Source organism: Sciurus vulgaris, assembly GCF_902686455.1.
Source record: "Sciurus vulgaris genome assembly, chromosome: 13".
Lineage (NCBI taxonomy): Eukaryota > Metazoa > Chordata > Mammalia > Rodentia > Sciuridae > Sciurus > Sciurus vulgaris.
The window spans coordinates 41,701,935-41,722,994 of NC_136474.1; the positions used below are offsets into that span (position 1 = coordinate 41,701,935).

Below are 21,060 nucleotides of genomic sequence, written 5' to 3' on the forward strand. Positions count from 1 at the left end.
TTTCAATTCTAGAATTTCCATTTGTTTTCCTTTTGTAGTTTCATTTCTCTGCTGAAATTGTCTGTTTAGTCACTCAGAACTTTGTCTTTAAGTTTTTGAACGTATTCTAAAAGCAACTTTAAAGTCCTTGTCTGCTAATTATAGCATCTGGGTCATGTCAGGGTCTGTTTCTTTTCATTGCTTCTTTAAAAATTGATTATGGTTCACATTCACCTGCTTATTTACATGTCTAATGATTTTATTGTATGTTGGAAATTATGAATGGAGCAGTATACAGTGGGGACATTTATTTTTTAAAGAGGGTAGAGCGTGCCCATCAGACAGTTAATTGCTGGTGATTATTAATATTATTGAGGCTTTATTTTACTCCTCTATAGGGTTGATTTAGAGTAGCTCTTACTCTAGGACATGGTTCTTTCCCCTCAATTTGAGACATTTTGGGGGTTTTGATCACATTATCAATACATCACTGAGGTCTATGCACTCTGGTCTTTCTACTCCCAGCAGATTGTGATCTGTACTTTTTTTCCCCTCTCATTTCTCTGGCATTTGTGTGTGTGTGTGTGTGTGTGTGTGTGTGTGTGTGTGTGGTGTCTTTTTGATTCATTGTACACAAATGGGGTACAACTTTTAATTTCTCTGGTTGTATACAAAGTAGAGTCACACATTTGTGTAGTCATGCTTGTACATAGGGTAATGATGTTTCTCTCATTCTTTTATCTTTCCTTCCCCCATCCCCCTCCCCACCCCTCATTTCCCTCTACACAATCCATCCTTTCTCCACTTTCCCTTAACCCTCCCCTCCCCCTTTTGTACCATCATCCACTTATCAGAGAAAACATTTGGTCTTTGTTTTTTTGGGATTGGTTTATTTCACTTATCATGATACTCTCCAACTCCATCCATTTACCTGCAAATGCCATATTTTTATTCTTCTTTATGGCTGAATAATATTCCATTGTGTATATATACCAGTTTCTTTATCCATTTATCTACTCAAGGGCATTTAGGTTGGGTCCACAATCTAGCTATTGTGAATTGAGCAGCTATGAACATTCATGTGGCTGCATCATTGTAGTATGCTGATTTTAAGTCCTTTGGGTGTAAGCCAAGGAGTGGGTTGGCTGGGTCAAATGGTGGCTCCATTATAGGTTTTTTAAGGAATCTCCACACTGCTTTCCAGAGTGGCTGCACAAATTTGCAACCCCACTAGCAATGGATGAGTGTACCTTTTTCTCCACATCCTTGCCAACACCTCTTGTTGCTTGTATTCTTGATAATAGTCATTCTAATTGAGGTGAGATGAAATCTTAGGGTAGTTTTGATTTGCATTTCTCTTATTACTAGAGATGTTGACCTTTTTTTAAGTATCTGTTGATTGCTCATAGATGATCTTCTGTGAAGTGTCTGCTCAGTTCCTTAGCCCATTTATTGATTGGGTTATTTGTATTCTTGCTGTAAGGTTTTTTGACTTATTTATAAATTCTGGAGATTAGTGCTCTGTCTGAAGTGCTTGTGGTAAAGATTTTCTCCCACTCTGTAGGCTCTCTCTTGACATTGTTGATTGTTTCCTTTAATGAGAGAAAGGTTTTAGTTTGAATCCATCCCATTTATTGATTCTTGTTTTTATTTCTTGTGCTCTGGGGGTCTTGTTAAGGAAGTCTGGTCCTAAGCTGACATGATGAAGATTTGAGTTTACTTCTTCTTCTATTTCATACAGAGTCTCTGGTCTAATTCCTAGGTCCTTGATCCATTTTGGGTTGAGTTTTGTAAAGGGTGAGAGATAGGGGTTTAGTTTCATTATGCTGCATATGGATTTCCAGTTTCCCCAGCACTATTTGTTGAATAGTCTATCTTTTTTCCAGTATATGTTTTTGGTGCCATTGTCTAGTATGAGATAACTGTATTTATGTGGGTTTGTCTCTGTGTCTTCTGTTCTGTAATATTGCTCTACCTGTCTATTTTGGTGCCAAAACTATGCCATTTTTGTTACTATGGCTCTGTAGTATAGTTTAATGTCTCATATTGTGATACCTCCTGTTTCACTATTTCTGCCAAGAATTTATTTGGCTATTCTGGGTCTCTTGTTTTTCCAAATGAATTTCATGATTGCTTTCTGTACTTCTACAAGGTGTGTCATTGGGATTTGAATTGGAATTGCATTTAATTTGTATAGTGTTTTTTGGTAGTATGGCCATTTTGACAATATTAATTCTGCTTATGCAAGAACATGGGAGATCTTTCCATCTTTTAAGGTTCTCTTTAATTTCTTTCTGTAGTGTTTTGAGGTTCTCATTGAAGAGTTCTTTCGCCTCTTTTGTTAGATTGATTCCCATGTATTTTATTTTATTTTTTTAGGCTAATGTGAATGGGGTAGTTTTCCTAAATTATCTTTCAGAGAATTCATCACTTATGAATAAAAATGCATTAGATTTATGAGTGTTGATTTTATATCCTGCTACTCTACTGAATTCATTTATGAGTTCTAGAAGTTTTGTGCTCGAATTTTTCGAATCCTCTAAATATGGAATCATGTCATTGGCAAATAGTGATAGTTTGAGTTCTTCTTTTCCTATTCATATCCCTTTAATTTCTTTGGTTTGTCTAATTGCTCTGGCTAGTGTTTCAAGGATGATGTTGAATAGAAGTGGTGAAAGAGGGAACCCTTCCTTGTTCCAATTTTTAGGGGAAATGCTTTCAGTTTTTCGTTATTTAGAATGATGGCCATGGGCTTAGCATAGATAGCTTTTACAATGTTGAGGTATGTTCCTACTATCCCTATTTTTTCTAGTGTTTTGAGCATAAGAAGGGTGCTGTATTTTATCAAATGCTCTTCTGTTTCTATTGAAATAATAATGTAATTCTTAACTGTAAACCTGTTGATGTAGTGAATTACATTTATTGATCTCTGAATGTTGAAGCAACCTTGCATCCCTGGAATGAAACCCACTTGATCATGGTGCACTATCATTTTAATCTTTTTTTTATGTGATTTGCTAAAATTTTGTTAAGAATTTTTACATCTATGTTCATTTATGGGTATGGTCTGAAGTTTTCTTTCCTTGATGTATCTTTGTCTGGTTTTGGTATCAGGGAGATACTAGCTTCATTGAATGAGTGTGGAAGGATTCCCTTCTCTTCTATTTCATGGGATACTTTGAGATGTATTGGAGTTAGTTCTTTGAAGGTCTTGTAGAATTCGGCTGAGAACCCATCTGGTTCTGTACTTTTCTTTGTTGATAAGCTTTTGATGACTTCTTCTATTTCATTGCTTGAAATTGATCTATTTAAATTGTGTATGTTCTCCAGATTCAGTTTTGGTGGATCATATGTCTCTAGAAACCTTTCGCTACCTTTGAGATTTTCTATTTTGTTGGAGTATAGATTTTCAAAATAGCTTCTAATTATGTTTTGTGTTTCAATAGTGTCTGTTGTGATATTTCCTTTTACATCACTAATTTTAGTAGTTTGAGGTTTCTTTCTCATTCTCTTTGTTAGTGTGACTAAGAGTTTTTCAATTTTGTTTATGTTTTCAAAGAACCAACTTTTTTTTGAATTGTTTCTTTTGTCTCAATTTTATTGTTTTCAGCTGTGATTTAAATTACTTTGTGTCTTCTACTACTTTTGGTGTTGATCTGTTCTTATTTTTCTAGGGTTTTGAGCTGTAATGTTAGGTTGTTTATTTTTTGACTTTTTCTTCTTTTATTGAATGCGCTCAATGCAGTGAATTTTCCTCTTAGTCCCGCTTTTTCATAGCTTCCCAGAGATTTTGATATGTTGCATCCTTGTTCTCCTTTACCTCTAAGAATTTTTTTTATCTTCCCCTGATGTCTTCTGTTATCCATGCATCATTCTACAGTGTATTATTTAGTCTCCAGGTATTGGAGTAGTTTCTGTTTTTTATTTTATCATTTATTTCTAATTTCATTCCATTATGATCTATTAGAATACAAGGTAGTATCTCTACTTTTTGTATTTGCTAAGAGTAGCTTTGTGGCATAACATATTGTCTATTTTAGAGAAGGATCCATGTGCTGCTGAGAAGAAAGTGTATTTACTCATTGATGGATGGAATATTCTATATATCTGTTAAGTCTAAATTATTGATTGTATTATTGAGCTCTATGGTTTGTTTGTTCAGTTTCTGTTTGGAGGATCTATTCAGTGGTGAGGTAGCTGTGTTAAAGTCACCTAGTATTATTGTGTTTGGGTCTATTTGGTTCCTGGAAATGAGAAGGATTTGTTTAACGTGCTTGGATGCACTATCATTTGGGGCATAAATATTTATGATTGTTATGTCTTGATGATTTATGTTTCCCTTAAGCAGAACGAAATGTCCTTCTTTATCTCTTCTAACTTTGGCTTTGGCTTGAAGTTAATTTTATCTGATATGAGGATGGAGACCCCTGCTTTTTCACTGAGTCTGTGTGTATGGTAGGATTTTTCTTATCCTTTCACCTTTAGTCTGTGGTCATATTTTTCTATGAAATGAGTCACTTGAAAGAAGCATATTATTGGTTTTTTCTTTTTAATTTAATCTGCCCGTCTGTGTCTTTTGATTGATGAGTAGGCCATTGACATTCAGGGTTATTATTGAGGTATGACTTGTATTCCCGGTCATTTGGGGTTATTTTTGGCTTTTGACTTGGTTTCTCCTTTAATTGACTATTCCTTTGTGGTAGTTCCTCACTTTGCTGACCTACATTGTTGTTCTTCATTTCTTCCTCATGGAATATTTTGCTGAGAATGTTCTTTAGTGCAGGCTTTCTATTTGTAAATCCTTTTAACTTTTGTTTATCATGGAAGCGTTTTATTTTGTCATCAAATCTGAAGGTAAGTTTTACTGGGTATAAGATTCTTCTTTGGCATCCATTTTCTTTCAGGGATTGAAATATGTTTTTCCAAGCCCTTCTAGCTTTTAGGGTCTGGACTGAGAAATTTGCTGATATCCTTATTAGTTTCCCCCTACATGTAATCTGATGCTTTTCTCTGGCAACCTTTAAAATTCTTTATTTTGAATCTTGGGCATTTTCATTATAGTGTGCCTTGGTGTGGATCTGTTGTAATTTTGTACATTTGGTGTCCTGTAAGCCTCTTGTATTTGATTTTACATTTCATTCTTCAGATTTGGGAAATTTTCTGATATTATTTCATTGAAGAGATTTTTTATTTCTCTGTTTTGTATCCCTGTACCATCCTCAATCCCAATAATTCTTTTTTATTGAGCGCCTTTTTTTTTTTTAATTGTAAACAAATGGTATACATGTTGTTTCTCTGTTTGTACATGGAGTAAAGGCATACCATTTGTGTAATCATAAATTTACATAGGGTAATGTTGTTTGATTCATTCTGTTATTTTTCCCTTCCCCCACCCCTCCCACCCCTCTTTTCCCTCTATACAGTCCTTCCTTCCTCCATTCTTGTCCCCCTCCCACCCCCATTATGTGTCATCATCCACTTATCAGCGAGATCATTCGTCCTTTGGTTTTGTGAGATTGGCTTATCTCACTTAGCATGATATTCTCCAATTTCATCCATTTGCCTGCAGATGCCATAATTATATCATTCTTTATGGCTGAGTAATATTCCATTGTATATATATACCACAGTTTCTTTATCCATTCATCAATTGAAGGGCATCTAGGTTGGTTCCACAATCTAGCTATTGTGAATTGAGCAGCTATGAACATTGATATGGCTGTATCTCTGTAGTATGCTGATTTTAAGTCCTTTGGGTGTAAGCCAAGAAGTGGGATACCTGGGTCAAATGGTGGCTCCATTCCAGGTTTTCTAAGGAATCTCCACACTGCTTTCCAGAGTGGCTGCACTAATTTGCAGCCCCACCAGCAATGTATGAGTGTACCTTTTTCCCCACATCCTCACCAACACCTCTTGTTGCTTGTATTCTTGATAATCGCCATTCTAATTGGGGTGAGATGGAATCTTAGGGTGGTTTTGATTTGCATTTCTCTTATTACTAGAGATATTGAACATTTTTCCGTATGTTTGTTGATTGCTTGTAGATCTTCTTCTGTAAATTGTCTGTTCATTTCCTTAGCCCATTTGTCGATTGGGTTATTTGTGTTCTTGGTGTAGAGTTTTTTGAGTTCTTTATAGATTCTGGAGATTAGTGCTCTATCTGAAGTATGATTGGCAAAGATTTTCTCCCACTCTGTAGGCTCTTTTTTCACATTGCTGCTAGTTTCCTTTGCTGAGAGAAAGCTATTTAGTTTGAATCTATCCCAGTTATTGATTCTTGCTTTTATTTCTTGTGCTATCGGAGTCTTGTTGAGGAAGTCTGATCCTAAGCCGACATGTTGAAGATCAGGACCTACTTTTTCTTCTATAATCTGCAGGGTCTCTGGTCTTATTCTGAGGTTCTTAATCCATTTTGAGTTTAGTTTCGTGCATGGTGAGAGATATGGGTTTAATTTCATTCTGTTGCATATGGATTTCCAGTTTTCCCAGCACCATTTGTTGAAGAGGCTATCTTTTCTCCATTGCATATTTTTGGCCCCTTTGTCTAGTATGAGAAAATTGTATTTATTTGGGTTTGTGTCCGTGTCCTCTATTCTGTACCATTGATCAACCTTTCTATTTTGGTACCAATACCATGCCGTTTTTGTTACTATTGCTTTGTAGTATAGTTGAAGATACTATGAAAGCGCACTTAGAGGAAAATTTATTTCATGGAGCGCATTCAATAAAAGAAGTAAAACTCAACAAATAAATGACCTAACACTACAGCTCAAAGCCCTAGATAAAGAAGAACAGACCAACACCAAAAGTAGTAGAAGACAGGAAATAGTTAAATTCAGAGCTGAAATCAACGAAATTGAAAAAAAGAAACAATACAAAAAATTGACAAAATCAATGGTTGGTTCTTTGAAGAAATAAACAAAATTGATAAACCCTTAGCCACTCTAACAAAGAGAAGACAAGAGAAAACCCAAATCACTAAAATTGGGAATGAACAAGGAAATATCACAACAGACACGATTGAAATACAGAACATAATTAGAAGCTGTTTTGAAAATCTATACTCAATATCGTCTTTGAAACTCTAGCCAGAGCAATTAGACAAACCAAAGAAATTAAGGGATACGAATAGGAAAAGAAGAACTCAAACTATCCCTATTTGCTGATGATATGATTATATACTTAGAGGAACCAGGAAATTCCACCAGAAGACTTTTAGGACTCATAAGTGAATTCAGTAAAGTAGCAGGATATAAGATCAATGCACATAAATCTAATGCATTTTTTTATACATAGGTGAGGAATCTTTGGAAAGAATAATTAGGAAAACTACCCCATTCACAATAGCTTTGAAAAAAATAAAATACTTGAGAATCAATCTATCAAAAGAGGTGAAAGACCTCTACAATGAGAACTACAGAACACTAAAGAAAGAAATTAAAGAAAACCTTAGAAGATGGAAAGATCTCCCATGTTCTTGGATAGGCAGAATTAATATTGTCAAAATGGCCATACTACCAAAAGTGCTATACAGGTTCAGTGCAATTCCAATTAAAATCCCAATGACTTACCTTACAGAAATAGAGCAACCAATCATGAAATTCATCTGGAAGAATAAGAAACCCAGAATCTCTAAAGCAATCATGAAATTCATCTCGAAGAATAAGAAACGCAGAATAGCCAATAATTCTTAAATTAGGTCTTTTCATGATGTCTCATAATTCTTGGAGGTTCTGTTTGTGATTTCTTACCATTTTCTCTGTTTGGTCAACTTGGTTTTCAAGATTAAATATTTTGTCTTCATTGTCTGAGGTTACGTCTTCCAATGTATCTAGCCTGTTGATTATGCTTTCTATGGAGTTTTTAATTTGGTTATTTGTTTCCTTCATTTCAAGGATTTCTGTTTTTTGTTTTCCAGAATCTCTATCTCTTTTTTGAAATGATCTTTTGCTTCCTGCATTTGCATTTTTAAGTGTTGATTGGTGTGATCATTCATTGCCTGCATTTGCTCTCTTATGTTATCGTTTGCTTCTCTGACCATATTAATTATGTACATTCTGAACTCCCTTTCTGACATTTCTTCTGCTATGCTGTCAATGGATTCTGTTGGTATAGCATCTATGTTTGTTTGGGGACACTTTCTTCACTTGTGCTCCCATGTTCTTCGTGTGTCTTCCCCTCTAGCAGTGCAAATCTGAGGTATTGCAGTTTGCTCCCATAGACTTATAATGTCCCTGCAGGTTTCCAATACCTCACCTTGAAGTGAGAGATCAGTATTAACAGCACACCATACAAACAATATGCATCCTTAACCTAAATAGTCCCTATTAAGATATTAAACATATTGTCTTAATAAACAGAGATGATGAGTTTAATTATTATCTACAGCATAATAGATTTGCAATAAGGACCACAATTTCTAATGGTGGACAAAGAGGATGGGAAGGAGCATAGGATATATCATTAATGAGAAGTGAGTCTATAGAGGTACTACGTTGAAGGAATAGTGAAAGCAGAATTAAAAGAAATAGGTTGTTAGCATGAGAAAAGGCAGAATCTCCAAGGAAACAGATAAGAGGAAAATAGAGTGAGAAAAGTATTAATAAAAGAAAAAAGTAGGAATAATAGTAGGTATAATAGGAATAATTGTAATACTACTAATAATAGAAAAAAATTCTACAATAAAACTATACTGTACTGTTCAAACCTCCTAGTCTTCATTAGCCTGATGCCTGAGAGGAACTTGATAATGCAGTATCCCAAGAAGGGTGCTGTCCCACTATTGATGGTGACCTCCAGGTCAGGAGTAATCAATGCTAGTGAGCAGAGGCCACCCCATGTGTTGATAGATGGTCAACTGCAGTGTGCAGGCACTGGGGATTTGCGTGGGCACTGGGCCTGGTGACTGGGCTTCTCCTCGGTGCAGTAGATTCCAATACATACAGTTTTGGTTTTTTCGGTCCTAAGTGTACCATAATAGATTTATATTTCCATTGATTTATATAACACTAGGTACTTTGCTCTATTTATTCAAAATATGATTTTGAAAACATCATGAGGATTCTTTTTACATCGAAAAGGATAGATTCTTTGTTTAATTGTTAATTAAAACTAGAAAACTAGAAAACATACAGGAGAATAAGTAGAGTTATATAATAATGAAGTCTTCTCATTCTTCTTCTACACACAAAAAATGGACTTTTCCTTCCAAACATGAAACTAGTAGAACATAGTATTTTTTATATTAAAGAAGTATTTGATTTTTATTTTATAAATTGGACTCTATTTTAATTAGGCTTGTACATATGTGTGAGTTGTGTGTGTATGTTTGGTAGATAAAATACAAAGCAGTGATCAAGGAGCCTTGTTTGAGCCCTACCAAGCAGATTGCTGGATGCAGGCCCTATCTTGGAAGATTTCCTGATAATTTACATTTTGTCCTTTAATAGATAGCTATTCAAATCCATCTAACCCAGTGACATATTTTGTCTCCTCTTTTTGCCTCCTTTGTTCCATTGAATCTCTCCTTATTTGTGAGGACCTAGGAATTTATTGCTTATTTTCCTTGTAATCTAGCCCATGCCTTTCCCATAAGTGTAAGTCCTGCATTAATGTCAGTTTGTTATGATGCTGGCACAGCTTCCAGTGGCGGTCAGGACAGGTACTCAGAACAGGAAGTGTGCCCTCAATAGCAGTATGTGAATTATCTTTTAAGAAAGTGTATTGGTCTTATTCCTTCAAATTTTAATCCATTTCTGATAAATTTTATTTCCCAACCTCTTTAATTTCTTTGAAAAATTGTTGTATCATCCTTTGTTGACTATACCAGAAGGCTGTAGGATAGCACTTTTAAGTATTGTTTCAGCAGCAAGGTGCAACCAATAAAGTTTCAGTCTCAGTTTCTGAGATTTGTTTTAAAATAATACAGGAAGCAGGGGGCTAGGGCTGTAGCTCAGTGGAGTACTTGCCTAGTGTGAGGCACTGGGTTCAATCCTCAGCACCACTTAAAATAAATAAATAAAATAAAGGTATTGTGTCCATCTACAACTAAAAATATAAAAAATAATAATACAGGAATCCTAAAATACTAAATAAAAAATAGTAATTATTAAAAATCATGTTAACAGGTTCACTTTGATGGTTGGGACCATAAGTATGACTATTGGCAGGAGGCAGACAGCCCTGACATTCACCCCATTGGCTGGTGTGATGTAACAGGACATCCACTGGAAGTGCCACATCGTAAGTATTCTGCTTTTCATGATTGGTTTTAAATTCTGATTTTTGAATTGCAGTCTTATTGCTGCTTAGTCATGTCATTACATTTATTTGAGAGCTAAATAACAAATGAGTGAATTAATCATTGCTATAGTTACATTGAAAGTTAATGTTTTCAGGCCTCAAAGGGCATGCTTTATGTAAATGAAAAGTAATAATCACTAAGAAATTATTTTGATGGTGTTTTCCAAAGGAAACTCTTTATTTTAGTTTGGAGAACTTAGCCACTATCTCTAAATTCATCTGGTCATTGCTTTTTGTTCAAATCAGATTTGTTTTTTTAAATATCCCATCTTAATTTAATTTTTAGAATAGATTACAGAGAATTTTTTGGAATAGATTACAGAGAATTTTAGGGGAAAATATTTAAAATATTTTAAATTTCAGCAATTTCAATTTTTTTTTTAATTTTAAAGGTTTTAAAACCTCTGTTTTATTGGTATCTTCTTTATTTCTGCCTTTGTAGCCACCTAACGTTAAGAAGGAAATTAAACACTCTAAATTCTAATGAGCTACCAACCAAAATCCCTTATTCTTTTGTCTGAAGGAGTCCTCTGATCCGATTAGGCTGACATGACTAATAACTAGTTGCAGACACTCATGCAAGTGTTCTCCATTCTTGGGATTGTTTTGCTCCCTCACTGCCTCTGCTTCCCTCCCTCGACAACTTGGGATGAAGCTGGCATGTACTGTGTTAATGAGGTGTCTTATGTTGAGCCAGCCTAATGAGCTTGAACCTTAGACCTTGGTACCTACAGCATCTGGGAGAGAATCCCCCAACTTCTGTCAGAGTGAGACGAATCCCTGATGAATATGACAGTCTTATATTGTGCTGGACTTCTCAAAATCTGCAGCATCAATAAGATGCATGCTTTTATGGAAATGACAGTGTATCAGCAAGCAGAGGCTCCATATTCAAAGAATGGCAGATAAGACCATGGTCAGCAGCCTGTGGGGGGATTCCAGGTCTGGGAAGGAGCCAGCATTTATGCCTTTTAATTTTATCTGATCCTACTCTTTTGTCTCCCTGATTTCATATCCCAGCATACCAAGGAGATGGTTCTCATTTTACGTTGACCATCCTCCTCGCCATTGCTTACCTTGCATTCATCTCTCACCTCGTGACTTTTTCAGCTAGAAACAATTTCAGCTGGCGTTGGGATGAGCCGGAACTGCAGGTGTAGGGGCAGCTCTCTTCACTCCACTTTGCCCATTACCTACTCCTTTTTCAAGCTGCCCTCCTGGCTTCTCTGCCTGAATGTCTCATAAGCATCCTGAAGTCTCAGTGTTAAGTTTAAACTTCATCTTCAGTCCAAACTTTGCAGTTTTTACTCTAGTTCCTCCATAAGTTCCTTCTTCTTACTACAAAGTCATGCGGAAACTTCACTTTCTTCTTGCCCTTCCTCTTCCATGTGCAGCCAGTCACCAAGGCCTGCTGATTCTTTAATTTTTCCAGAATCCATCTCTGACTTTCACTCTGCCTCCTCAATGTCATTGCATTATTTTGAGCTCTCATCATGGTTTCAAATGATTCTTAGAATTTGGTCTACACTCTGCTGGTGGTGGCACAGGTCTTCCCACCATGTCTGAAATGGATCTAAAAAGGCAAGTTCTCAAGGAAATACAGTCCAGGTGGTTAAAAACATGAAAACTGGAGTCAGAATGCTTGCATATGATTCTCCATTTTATTGCTTGCTTATTCATATGTCTCACTATGTCTCAGTTCCTTTGTATAAAATAAAGATAATATTATCTGTCTAATAAATGTGAAATGATGAAGTGTTATAAATGTATGCAGAGTACTTCAGAAACTGCCTGACTCATAGTATGTGCTCATCCAAGTTAGCTGCTATGAAGAAATGTTACAATATTCTATAGATTTTCGTTATCATATAAAATGGGAATTATTAAGGGCTCCAAATTTGAAATTTAACTAAAATTCATCTGATTGGATATTTCCAAATAACTTAATTCACTTTATACAAAAGTTTGACTTCCATATGTTGTTGGGAATACAACATATTACAAGATTCCTATATTATGTACTAATATTTCAGTAATTAGAATCCCTAGAATTTAGAGAAAAGGTAACTTGTAATTGGCTGTCTTCTCTTGGTCATGATTTTCTGTTATTACTGTGCTTCATTTTTTTCTCATAAATTTTACTTAGGTCAGTCATTATTAATTTGGCCTATTGCAGATTGTTTGGTTAACAACTACAGTTTTGCATATAACTACTACAGTTTTGCATATCTGCATCTTAAGAATTTGCCTAAATGATTTTCAAATACATAGATTTGTAATATGGTTTAATTTGAATCACCCATGCCCCTGTTGTTAAAGCAAAAATACATGCACTCTTACTATTACTGTTATTGATTGATTGATTGATTGATCAATCACTGAATTATTCTTTACCTGGAATGTAGAAAGAAATGATTGGTCTTATACTCCTTTAAATAAAAATTTAAGGGTCTGGTCTTGACTGTTGGCAATGGTTCCATGACTGTCTCTTCCCTTTTTTTTTTTTTTCTCTCCCTGAAACAGTCTGCAAGACTCCAAACTCATCCCATTGTCTCAATTCTTGAAACTTTTTGTTGGCACCCAACAGTCTCTAAGCTCCAGATTCCTTCACATGTACTTTGCCCACCTCTGTATCTTAACCTGCCTTATTATTCTCCCCAAACCCTTTTTTATACTAAACAGATTTACTCACAATGACCTGAATGTCAGCCTCCTAGGAGTCTGGAGTCAGCACCTCACCTTTCCACAGCTTTCCTCCACACCCCAGCTTCCTCCACAGAAGACGACAGCCCTCAGCTGGCACGGAGTGCCTGTGGGAAGAGGCAGGGCAGTGCATGCTCCCCAGTGGGAATGATGTGCCGTGCCTTGGCTCACTCCACATTTTATGGATGATAAATCACGATCACATTAGATCATCTTCTTTAAATTAGAATTGATTTTATTTATTCACACGATTCAAACTAAACTCTTCACACTGAAATGTCCAATATCCTTGATAACCATATTAAAATAATTAGATTTCATAAGTAAATCTATAAAATAAAACTCAGTATTTTGCCATGTATGAATGAATAGTCATCTGACCAGCATTAACTTTCAGATATTTTTGTTGTTGATGAACATTTTCTTACTTATCTATGTATCTGTTTGTGGTACCGCATACAAATTGAACCCAGTGCCTCACACGTGCTAGGCAAGCACTCTACCACTGAGCCATAGTCCCAGCCCTCAGATATTTTGAATTTGTTTTCAGATAGTTTAACTTTCAGATATCTTTTGCCTTCTATTTTAAAATTTGTGTTGTATTTGTGTGACTCAAGAATTATCTTTCTTACTTTATTGCTTTATTGATGAAACACTGAGAAGACTATCAAAAATTTTAGGACTTAGAAAAAAATCTTAGAGATATCTAATTCACTATCATTTATGGAATTAGAGCCTGGTTAAGCTTTATCTATTTTATTGATTTACTTTAGTTAATTTTTACAAACAATATCACAGCAGGTTGCTTACTGGTGATATTATGCAAAAGCAAGAATGATAAAAGAAAGTGTGAGATAGACAGTTTTTAAATCTATTCTCTTCTTTTTTCTTTATGAATGTTTCCTGTTTTCCAACACATTTGTAGCTAGTGTTTTAATAAATATCTTAGAAACAAAGAGAGAAAATGCATATCTGTATAAGATGCATATGTATGTATGTATTCTTTATATATATGTATGTTTTGCTTCATTTCAATTTACCTCTGAAGAGGCAGCAGTTTACAAATGTATGAAGTAGAATGAATCACACAGCTACCTATCAATATGTAAAAACTAAATCTCAAGTGCTAATGTGGATTTAAAGTGTGGGCAGAGTTGTGGGTTAGCCTGAGAAGCCCTTTGGAACAGTCCAGAGCTGGTTCAGAAGCCCATGCTTGACCCTATCTAGTGGCAATCTAATCTAGTGGCCTAAGCATAAGCAAAATTGGAACTTATTGGTTTTCATACAAATTTTATTAGAATTTACTAAAATTTTAGATATTCCTAAAGAAATGATGTCTCTTTTGTTTCCATTTTGCTAAGAACATTTAATCTCATTGCAAAAAGTGAGCTAAGACATTATGTGCTGTAGCTTCCTACCTCTGCAGAAGTGGTTGCACAGCAAATATTGGCTAAGACCATAATTTACTATAAGTCCTTGGAAAGACAACAGAGAAAAACCTCTGGAGAGTGAAAACTTGAATGTTCCATTCTATTGGGAGGAGGTCCAGTTTGTATGACCAGGTGACCACAGCTTCCTCCTCGCTGGCATTCCCACAGACAGGCGCTAACCTGCACTTCATCCTTGGTCCCACTACAGGATGCCACTCTCCTTTTCTCATCCAGGAAGATGCAATTTTCTGTTTTATCCAACATATAGTCCTTCATGGGGGACTTTGTGCTTAGAATCAAATGAAATAATTAAGATGTGCCTTGCTGAGTTACTAAGATCTTTATGTCACACTTTGTATTCCCTAAGGATTCTTAGATACCATGCCTACCTCCATCATCTCACTGGATTTTTGGTCTATCAATTGGAAACTAATCTCAGTCATGTTGGTTATTAAATTTTTTCATCAAGCTCATTTCTTTTACTATATCCTTTGTTACTCACCCACAGAGTACCTACACTCTATTGGATAATGAAGTATTTCTTGCTTTAGAAATTAAACAAGGTTGAGAAACAAGATGATGAACTTTGGAGTTAGAAAGTCTTGGGCTTAACTTCAATTCTGCTCCAACTCTGCCTGTGTACCCACTGGCTTACCTCTAGGCCATGCAGTCTTGGGAGGTTAAATGCAATCCCAGCTGCTGTTCTACTGCCTCATACCCAGAGTAAGGCTGGGACCAAGAGTGCTGGCACATTTTCTTCCCAGGCCTCCATTTCTCTTTATTAGTCCAGAAAATTAGGAGTGACTTCACATCCTAGAACGTATACAACTAATATGTTTCTTTCTCTAGGTACTTGTTAAAATTTTACTATCCAGAAAAGGATTACTGATCACTGAGTGAATATTGATTAATATGTAGGACAGTTCAAAACATTTCAAATTACTAATTTAGACGTAAGATCAGTGTTTCCTATAAACCAAATTCAACTGAAATATAGTTTTGGTGTTCTTTAAGTAAAAATCTGTACACAAATACATCACTGGAGCTAAGAATTATTCTGGATTGTTCAGTAGCTTTCTAGTTGTCAAATCAGATGGTCCTAACCAGTCTTCACCTGAGCCGCCTTCTCTGTTGTTCCCTTTCTTTATTTTGGACTTAGGCAGCGGCACTTTCTTCTACCTCTTACCTCTTTTGTGTTTTCTGTGTTAGCACTTGGGCAGAAAAGATGAAGTGCTTTGTAGTGGAGTATTTCTCCTCTCCCACATTTCATCCGATGCCCTTGGGGAGATGGATTGCCCCTCATCCTTGTCATCCCACAGTATTGCTTCTTGTTATTACTGTTATGTGCTCTTGCTCAGAACCCTCTGATGGCTTGCAGAACTCACTCAAGGTGCTTGCTGTCTGCTGGAGGCCCTTCACAGATGCTTCTGGCCACTGCCCCAGCAGGTTTCCTGTGCTCTTGTCCTCACTCTCACACCAACCATGCTGGCCTTGGGCAAGTTCTGCAGCTCACCAGCCACACTTCACTTCACAGTTGCTGCCCCTTGCCTTGGAACTCTGTGGTGCCATACATCCTCAGGCTTTGTTCAGATGACAACTCCAAGAGATGCCTTTTCTTACCACACCCACCACAAACAATAATGTTTCTCCTTCTAGTCACTTACCTGCTTTGGTTGTTCCCACTGGAAGCTCATGGAGCCTGGCCTGATGCTATGTGCTCTTTTTGTTTATGGTTTCACTCCTACTCCCCTGTAGATTCTTTGTTCTACAATGGCAGGGAATTTATGTTTTGGTTGGTTCTCCATTGCACCGTCTGCAGTGCCTCCACAGACAGTGCAGCCTGGAGCTCGAGAGAGTGTCATCCAGTGAGTGACCTATGGCTCCCTTGAAGCAGCTTCTTCATATTATGCATTTTGTTCCTTGGAATCTTTGAGGCTTTTGTAGGTGGTAAATGCCCATTAGAAAATGTTTGTTGAAGGGTTCAGAATGGAATGTGCCAGTCATAAACTTGGACTTCTCCCTGTGCTCTGGCCATCACTTGCCCTCCCACCTGCTAGAAAACATACCCCTTCATTCAGTAGACTGGGATAGCCCAGCCCATGTCCTCTGTTGGCTTTGTGCATGGTGGGCCATGTTACTCTACCCTCCCTACTCCTTCAGCCCTTCTTTTAACACTCTTTCAGAAATCACAGTTAAACAATATAAGATATTCAATTACATGGAATTACTTTGTTAATGTTTTCTGGTAGGACTAAAAACAAAATAAAAAGTGACAGGTCCTAGTCCCTCTAATAAGGTAGATAAAACTTGAGACAAAACGACCCTCTTTTTAATTACATGCCTATTTGGATGCCCCACTTGGTGACTAATAGAGTTTTTGCACCAGGGTACAGGTAAGGTGTTTTTCTGTGAAATGACCAAGAGCTGACAGGCAGTGACAAGAGCTGGTAGGGTGTGGAGTGGTCTGGTGACTCCTGGCCCCTCTCCAGGGAATGCTGCAGTGCACAGTCTGGAACCGGCCATGCAGCAACCATCACATCAGATGAGGCTAGCCTCTTGTTTCTGACACAAAGACTGTGTAGTTCCAACTTGAAATGAATAAAGCTGCTCTCTCAGCTTGGGTATAAAGATGAGTGAACACAGGAGAAGTGATTTGGTTCATTTTCTCAAAATAGTGCTTTCTCCTTGGGAATCACCAATGTAGAGATGTAGAATATAAAACAAAGCCCTAAGAGCTATTTTGGCTCCAAACCTATCATTCAGAGGTAAGGGAACCAGTGATTTGCACAACTGGTTGGAGACAGAGGGGGATGTCTGACTCTGATCAGAATGTAATGCCTGGCTTGGCCTAAAAGGATGCTCTTTCATCATCACCTGAGTCCCTTTCCTGTTACAGGTACCCTTCTCTCAACAGGGTGATACAGCTGGTCAGAAGTTTCAGCTTGGGTGAGGCTGAGTTTGGGTTTCCAGAAAGAGGTGGCAGCCTCTTTTTGCAGCATCAGTAGTACTGCACAAGGCAGAAGGGAAGCAGGTGCAAAAAAAAAAAAGAAAGAAAAAAAGATGATACCTCATACCTGGAGCATAATGAGCAGCTCACAACTCTGTGGCTCTTCCCAGGAAAAGGACCTTTCCATGAAAATGCATCCTCATTGGGCCTGGATCAATCCCCTGGATTCATAACTCAAGATACTTCTCCCAAGGGAGGGGGTCCTAGCTGTTTGCTCTGACTCTCAGTTCTTTTTTTATGTGGCCTTTGTTCTAGGCCCCACACTTCTGCTCACCTACCAGCCCTTCCAGAGATCCCGTACCTCCTTCCTCAGGCACATGAGAACATCGGGGTCCCCTCTGGGTCCCAGATGGCTGTGCAGATGAAACACATGGCCATGGGCCAGTAACCTGCTGCCACACAGAAGGCTCCCTGTGGGCTCTTTCCCTAGAGATGTTTAGCCGCACTTAGCATGCCAGATGAAGCAGACAGCTGCCATTGCCCCAGACTCAGCTAATCAGTTCCCACCCCAGTGCTAGCCTGAAGTGGGGAAATAAGAGCAGGAATGTGGGAATCTGTATCTTGATCTCCTGATCTTCCTACCCACCTCTTGTCTATTGCCTTCCTTTCTTACATTACAGTTTCTTAAACACTAACTTTTTCTTACTCTGGGTCTTCTCACAAATTCTCTTCTAAGGGATGACTCTTTCTCACTCTTTAGATTCAATTCAAATATCCCTTCTTAGAGGCACCCTTCCTGGCCACATTATTCCGAGAACAACCATTAGCATTATTTTCCATTTCACCATTTCCATTTTTTCCCACCATTTCCTTTTATCCATAGTGTACATCATAATATGTAATTACTTTAATTTTCATTAGTCTACATGAAACTGTTAAGCTTCATGAATTATAAGACAGTGAGCCTTGTATCTGTCTGTGTTTCCCTAGGACCTGGCTTCCAAAATCACATATCTGTACTTTCATCTGTCTGAGAGATGGATAGTCACTTATGCAAAATTGGCATCCATAAATATCACTTGGCTTTTCACCTGCAACCTTGCCTTGTTGGAGCGACATGGGCCAGTACAGTCACTACAACCGATTCAGGAAGCTTTCACAAATAGGAAGCTGACAGGCAGAGAAAGGAGATTTCCTAGCTAAGCTTTCATGTCTAAATAATTTTGTCATTGTTCTTTCTTTAGCATCTGTTTGATTTATATTTGGAAGTAATTATAATGCTGGATTACAAAGTAAATTAAATGAAGCATTGTTATGAAGTTAAAATGTGTGTTTGAAAAATAGTAAAAACTATAATGGTATCTATCATATATGGCCTCTATAATTCATATTATAGACCTTGAGAACACTGCTGATTTGTTTAACTATTAAACATAAATGAACAATCATAATAGAACCTGATTTGATAAAAGATATAACTCATATTTATCTATTTTGGTTCATTACACAGCAGATACATAAAACAACAAAATGACTTATAAATATACCATATGGTGTGGTACATTGTTTATTGTATTAAGTGAGATAAAATACTTAGTCTACATTAAGAAACGAATGATTAATAAAGTCCTCTCTAATGTACTTTTGGGGTTCTGTGGACTTAGAAAAAGTATTATTCAATCAGAGAGGGAAATTTACTTAGATTAAAAAATGAGTTAATACAATTATAGTCTAGATCTGAACAATAAATATGATGATGAATGTATGTCATTCCCATGAAATAATCAAGGTTGTTAACTTAGCCAGGTAACAGCACATTTCATTTTCCATTTCCTTCTACTTTAAAGAGAATATCATAAGAAATCTTTAGTACTTGTTCTTCCAAAACACAGCACGCAAGTAATCAGCAGTTTTAAGAGTCCCTGAGTACTCATTGACTTAATAGACAATTATAGCATATTGAGCTTAAAAAAGTTAGCAGTTTTAGAAGTCCCTAATTACAGATTTACATGATAGACTTATCAAGAAAAAAAATAATACATTTCAGAATGTACTTACAGTCTTAATGATATTATCTGTTTTAAATGTTTCTTGTTGAAATGCTTAGCCTGTGTCTCTACCTTCTCAAAACGTGAGGGCAGAACTCATTTACTTTATTCTGGAATTTGGTCTTTGTCCGCCTAGTGGTAGCTCAGAACAATTGTGCAGATTATTTCCTCTTCACAACTAGATGACTTCATTTGCTGCTGATCTCTGTTCATGGTTGAGATGCAATGTGGCAAGGCAGCCTCACTCATCCTATTTAGAGATAAGAGTAGATTGTGTTTAAACAAGGCACACCTCTGTGCATATTTAAGACGTACTACTCACTAACTTCTAAAAGCCATGAAGTAACTCGGTAGTTTGACAGGAAGGCTAGACAGATTCTTACCCTCTCACCGCTTACAACTCGTATCCTACCTTAGACTAATGGAAGTCCTGCGTAGTGTCCAGTGGAGATTCTGAGCTAGGCAAGAAATCAGCCTTATTTAGAAAGGTATAACTCCTTCCAGGGGAGGGAAAGGAAACTGGATAAAATCATGATATTCTTGCCCTGCATCACCCTACAATACCTGGTAATGACCTTGAGCAATTGACTGCCTGAAAAGATGACTCCAGCAAGGATGGGTTTTATCAGCTCAGTGTTCCTCTTGTAGTTGAGTAGAGACTCATTTGGTATTTAGTGTACTAACCACTGTGTTAGGACTTGCACAGTCCTGTCATTCTACTCTGGTGACAATGATGACCAGGGCCAGAGAGGTTACAGTGTAGGAGGTGAGTTCTGAGAGCACACATTGCTGTTGGGCCTGGAAGTGCTGTAGCAATTAGATTGACAGAGAAGGTGCTATGTGACTGTTTTGGCTGCTACACACACTATAATTTAGTGTTAAGAGATTAAATCCTTTCTTTCAAATGTGGGGATTAGGACGAGGATGGAAAGTAGCAAAAGCAACTCTGGGTTTTGTTTCAAAGATGAGTTTGCAGTGTTAGCTCTTGGAAAATGTTTTGTTCATTTTTATTTCATGGTTTTATAAAGACTGAGAAATACTTGACAGTTTTATTTTGCAAGTAGATGTGCCCTTAGATGACTCTTAGGAATGAACATAGAATCAAATATCTTAATGTAAATGAAACATTGTTTCTTAAGATATTAGGTTGCATAAAAGGGAGCTGTATAAAGATTATGTTTTTTTTTTCATTTCACCCTGCATTCTAAGCATCCAAGAACCAAGAAATTGAAAATATATACAAATCTAAAATGCAGTGAATGCTATGAAAGACAAACTTAGAAAACTAAAAATTTAATAACATACTAGGGAACTAAGAGTCTTTGACTATTTTTTTTTATTGCTTTTCATCTATGTTTTGACACTCCACAACAGAAAGTTAAAAATCATCTATACAGTTTTCCTTAGCAAATCTCAGATCTGTACCTCTATGAACTACTAACAGGACTGATGTATTTAGAAGTGCCTCATCTGAGGCATTGCAGATTCAAAGTCACAACTACTTTGACCAGCCAGTAGCCTCTCCCCACTATATTTTACTTGGCTACTAGACTTAACCCTTATTCACCTGAGGACATTTTCTAGAATACTTCTAAATTTACTTATACTTAGTTCTTCACCCAAATTTTCTATGTATACTGTTTTATTCTAT

The 21,060-nt window shown here is 36.8% G+C and overlaps 1 protein-coding gene across 8 annotated transcripts in view; it reads left to right on the forward strand.

The window, feature by feature from the left end:
* L3MBTL4 (L3MBTL histone methyl-lysine binding protein 4) overlaps positions 1 to 21,060 on the forward strand; it is a 490,814-nt gene that overhangs the window by 287,994 nt on the left and 181,760 nt on the right. For all 8 annotated transcript variants that reach the window (XM_079109233.1, XM_079109226.1, XM_079109227.1 and 5 more), the window contains one exon: positions 10,107 to 10,221. In XM_079109233.1, the coding sequence (XP_078965359.1) occupies positions 10,107 to 10,221 (115 nt within the window). The remainder of the gene's footprint in view (positions 1 to 10,106; positions 10,222 to 21,060) is intronic.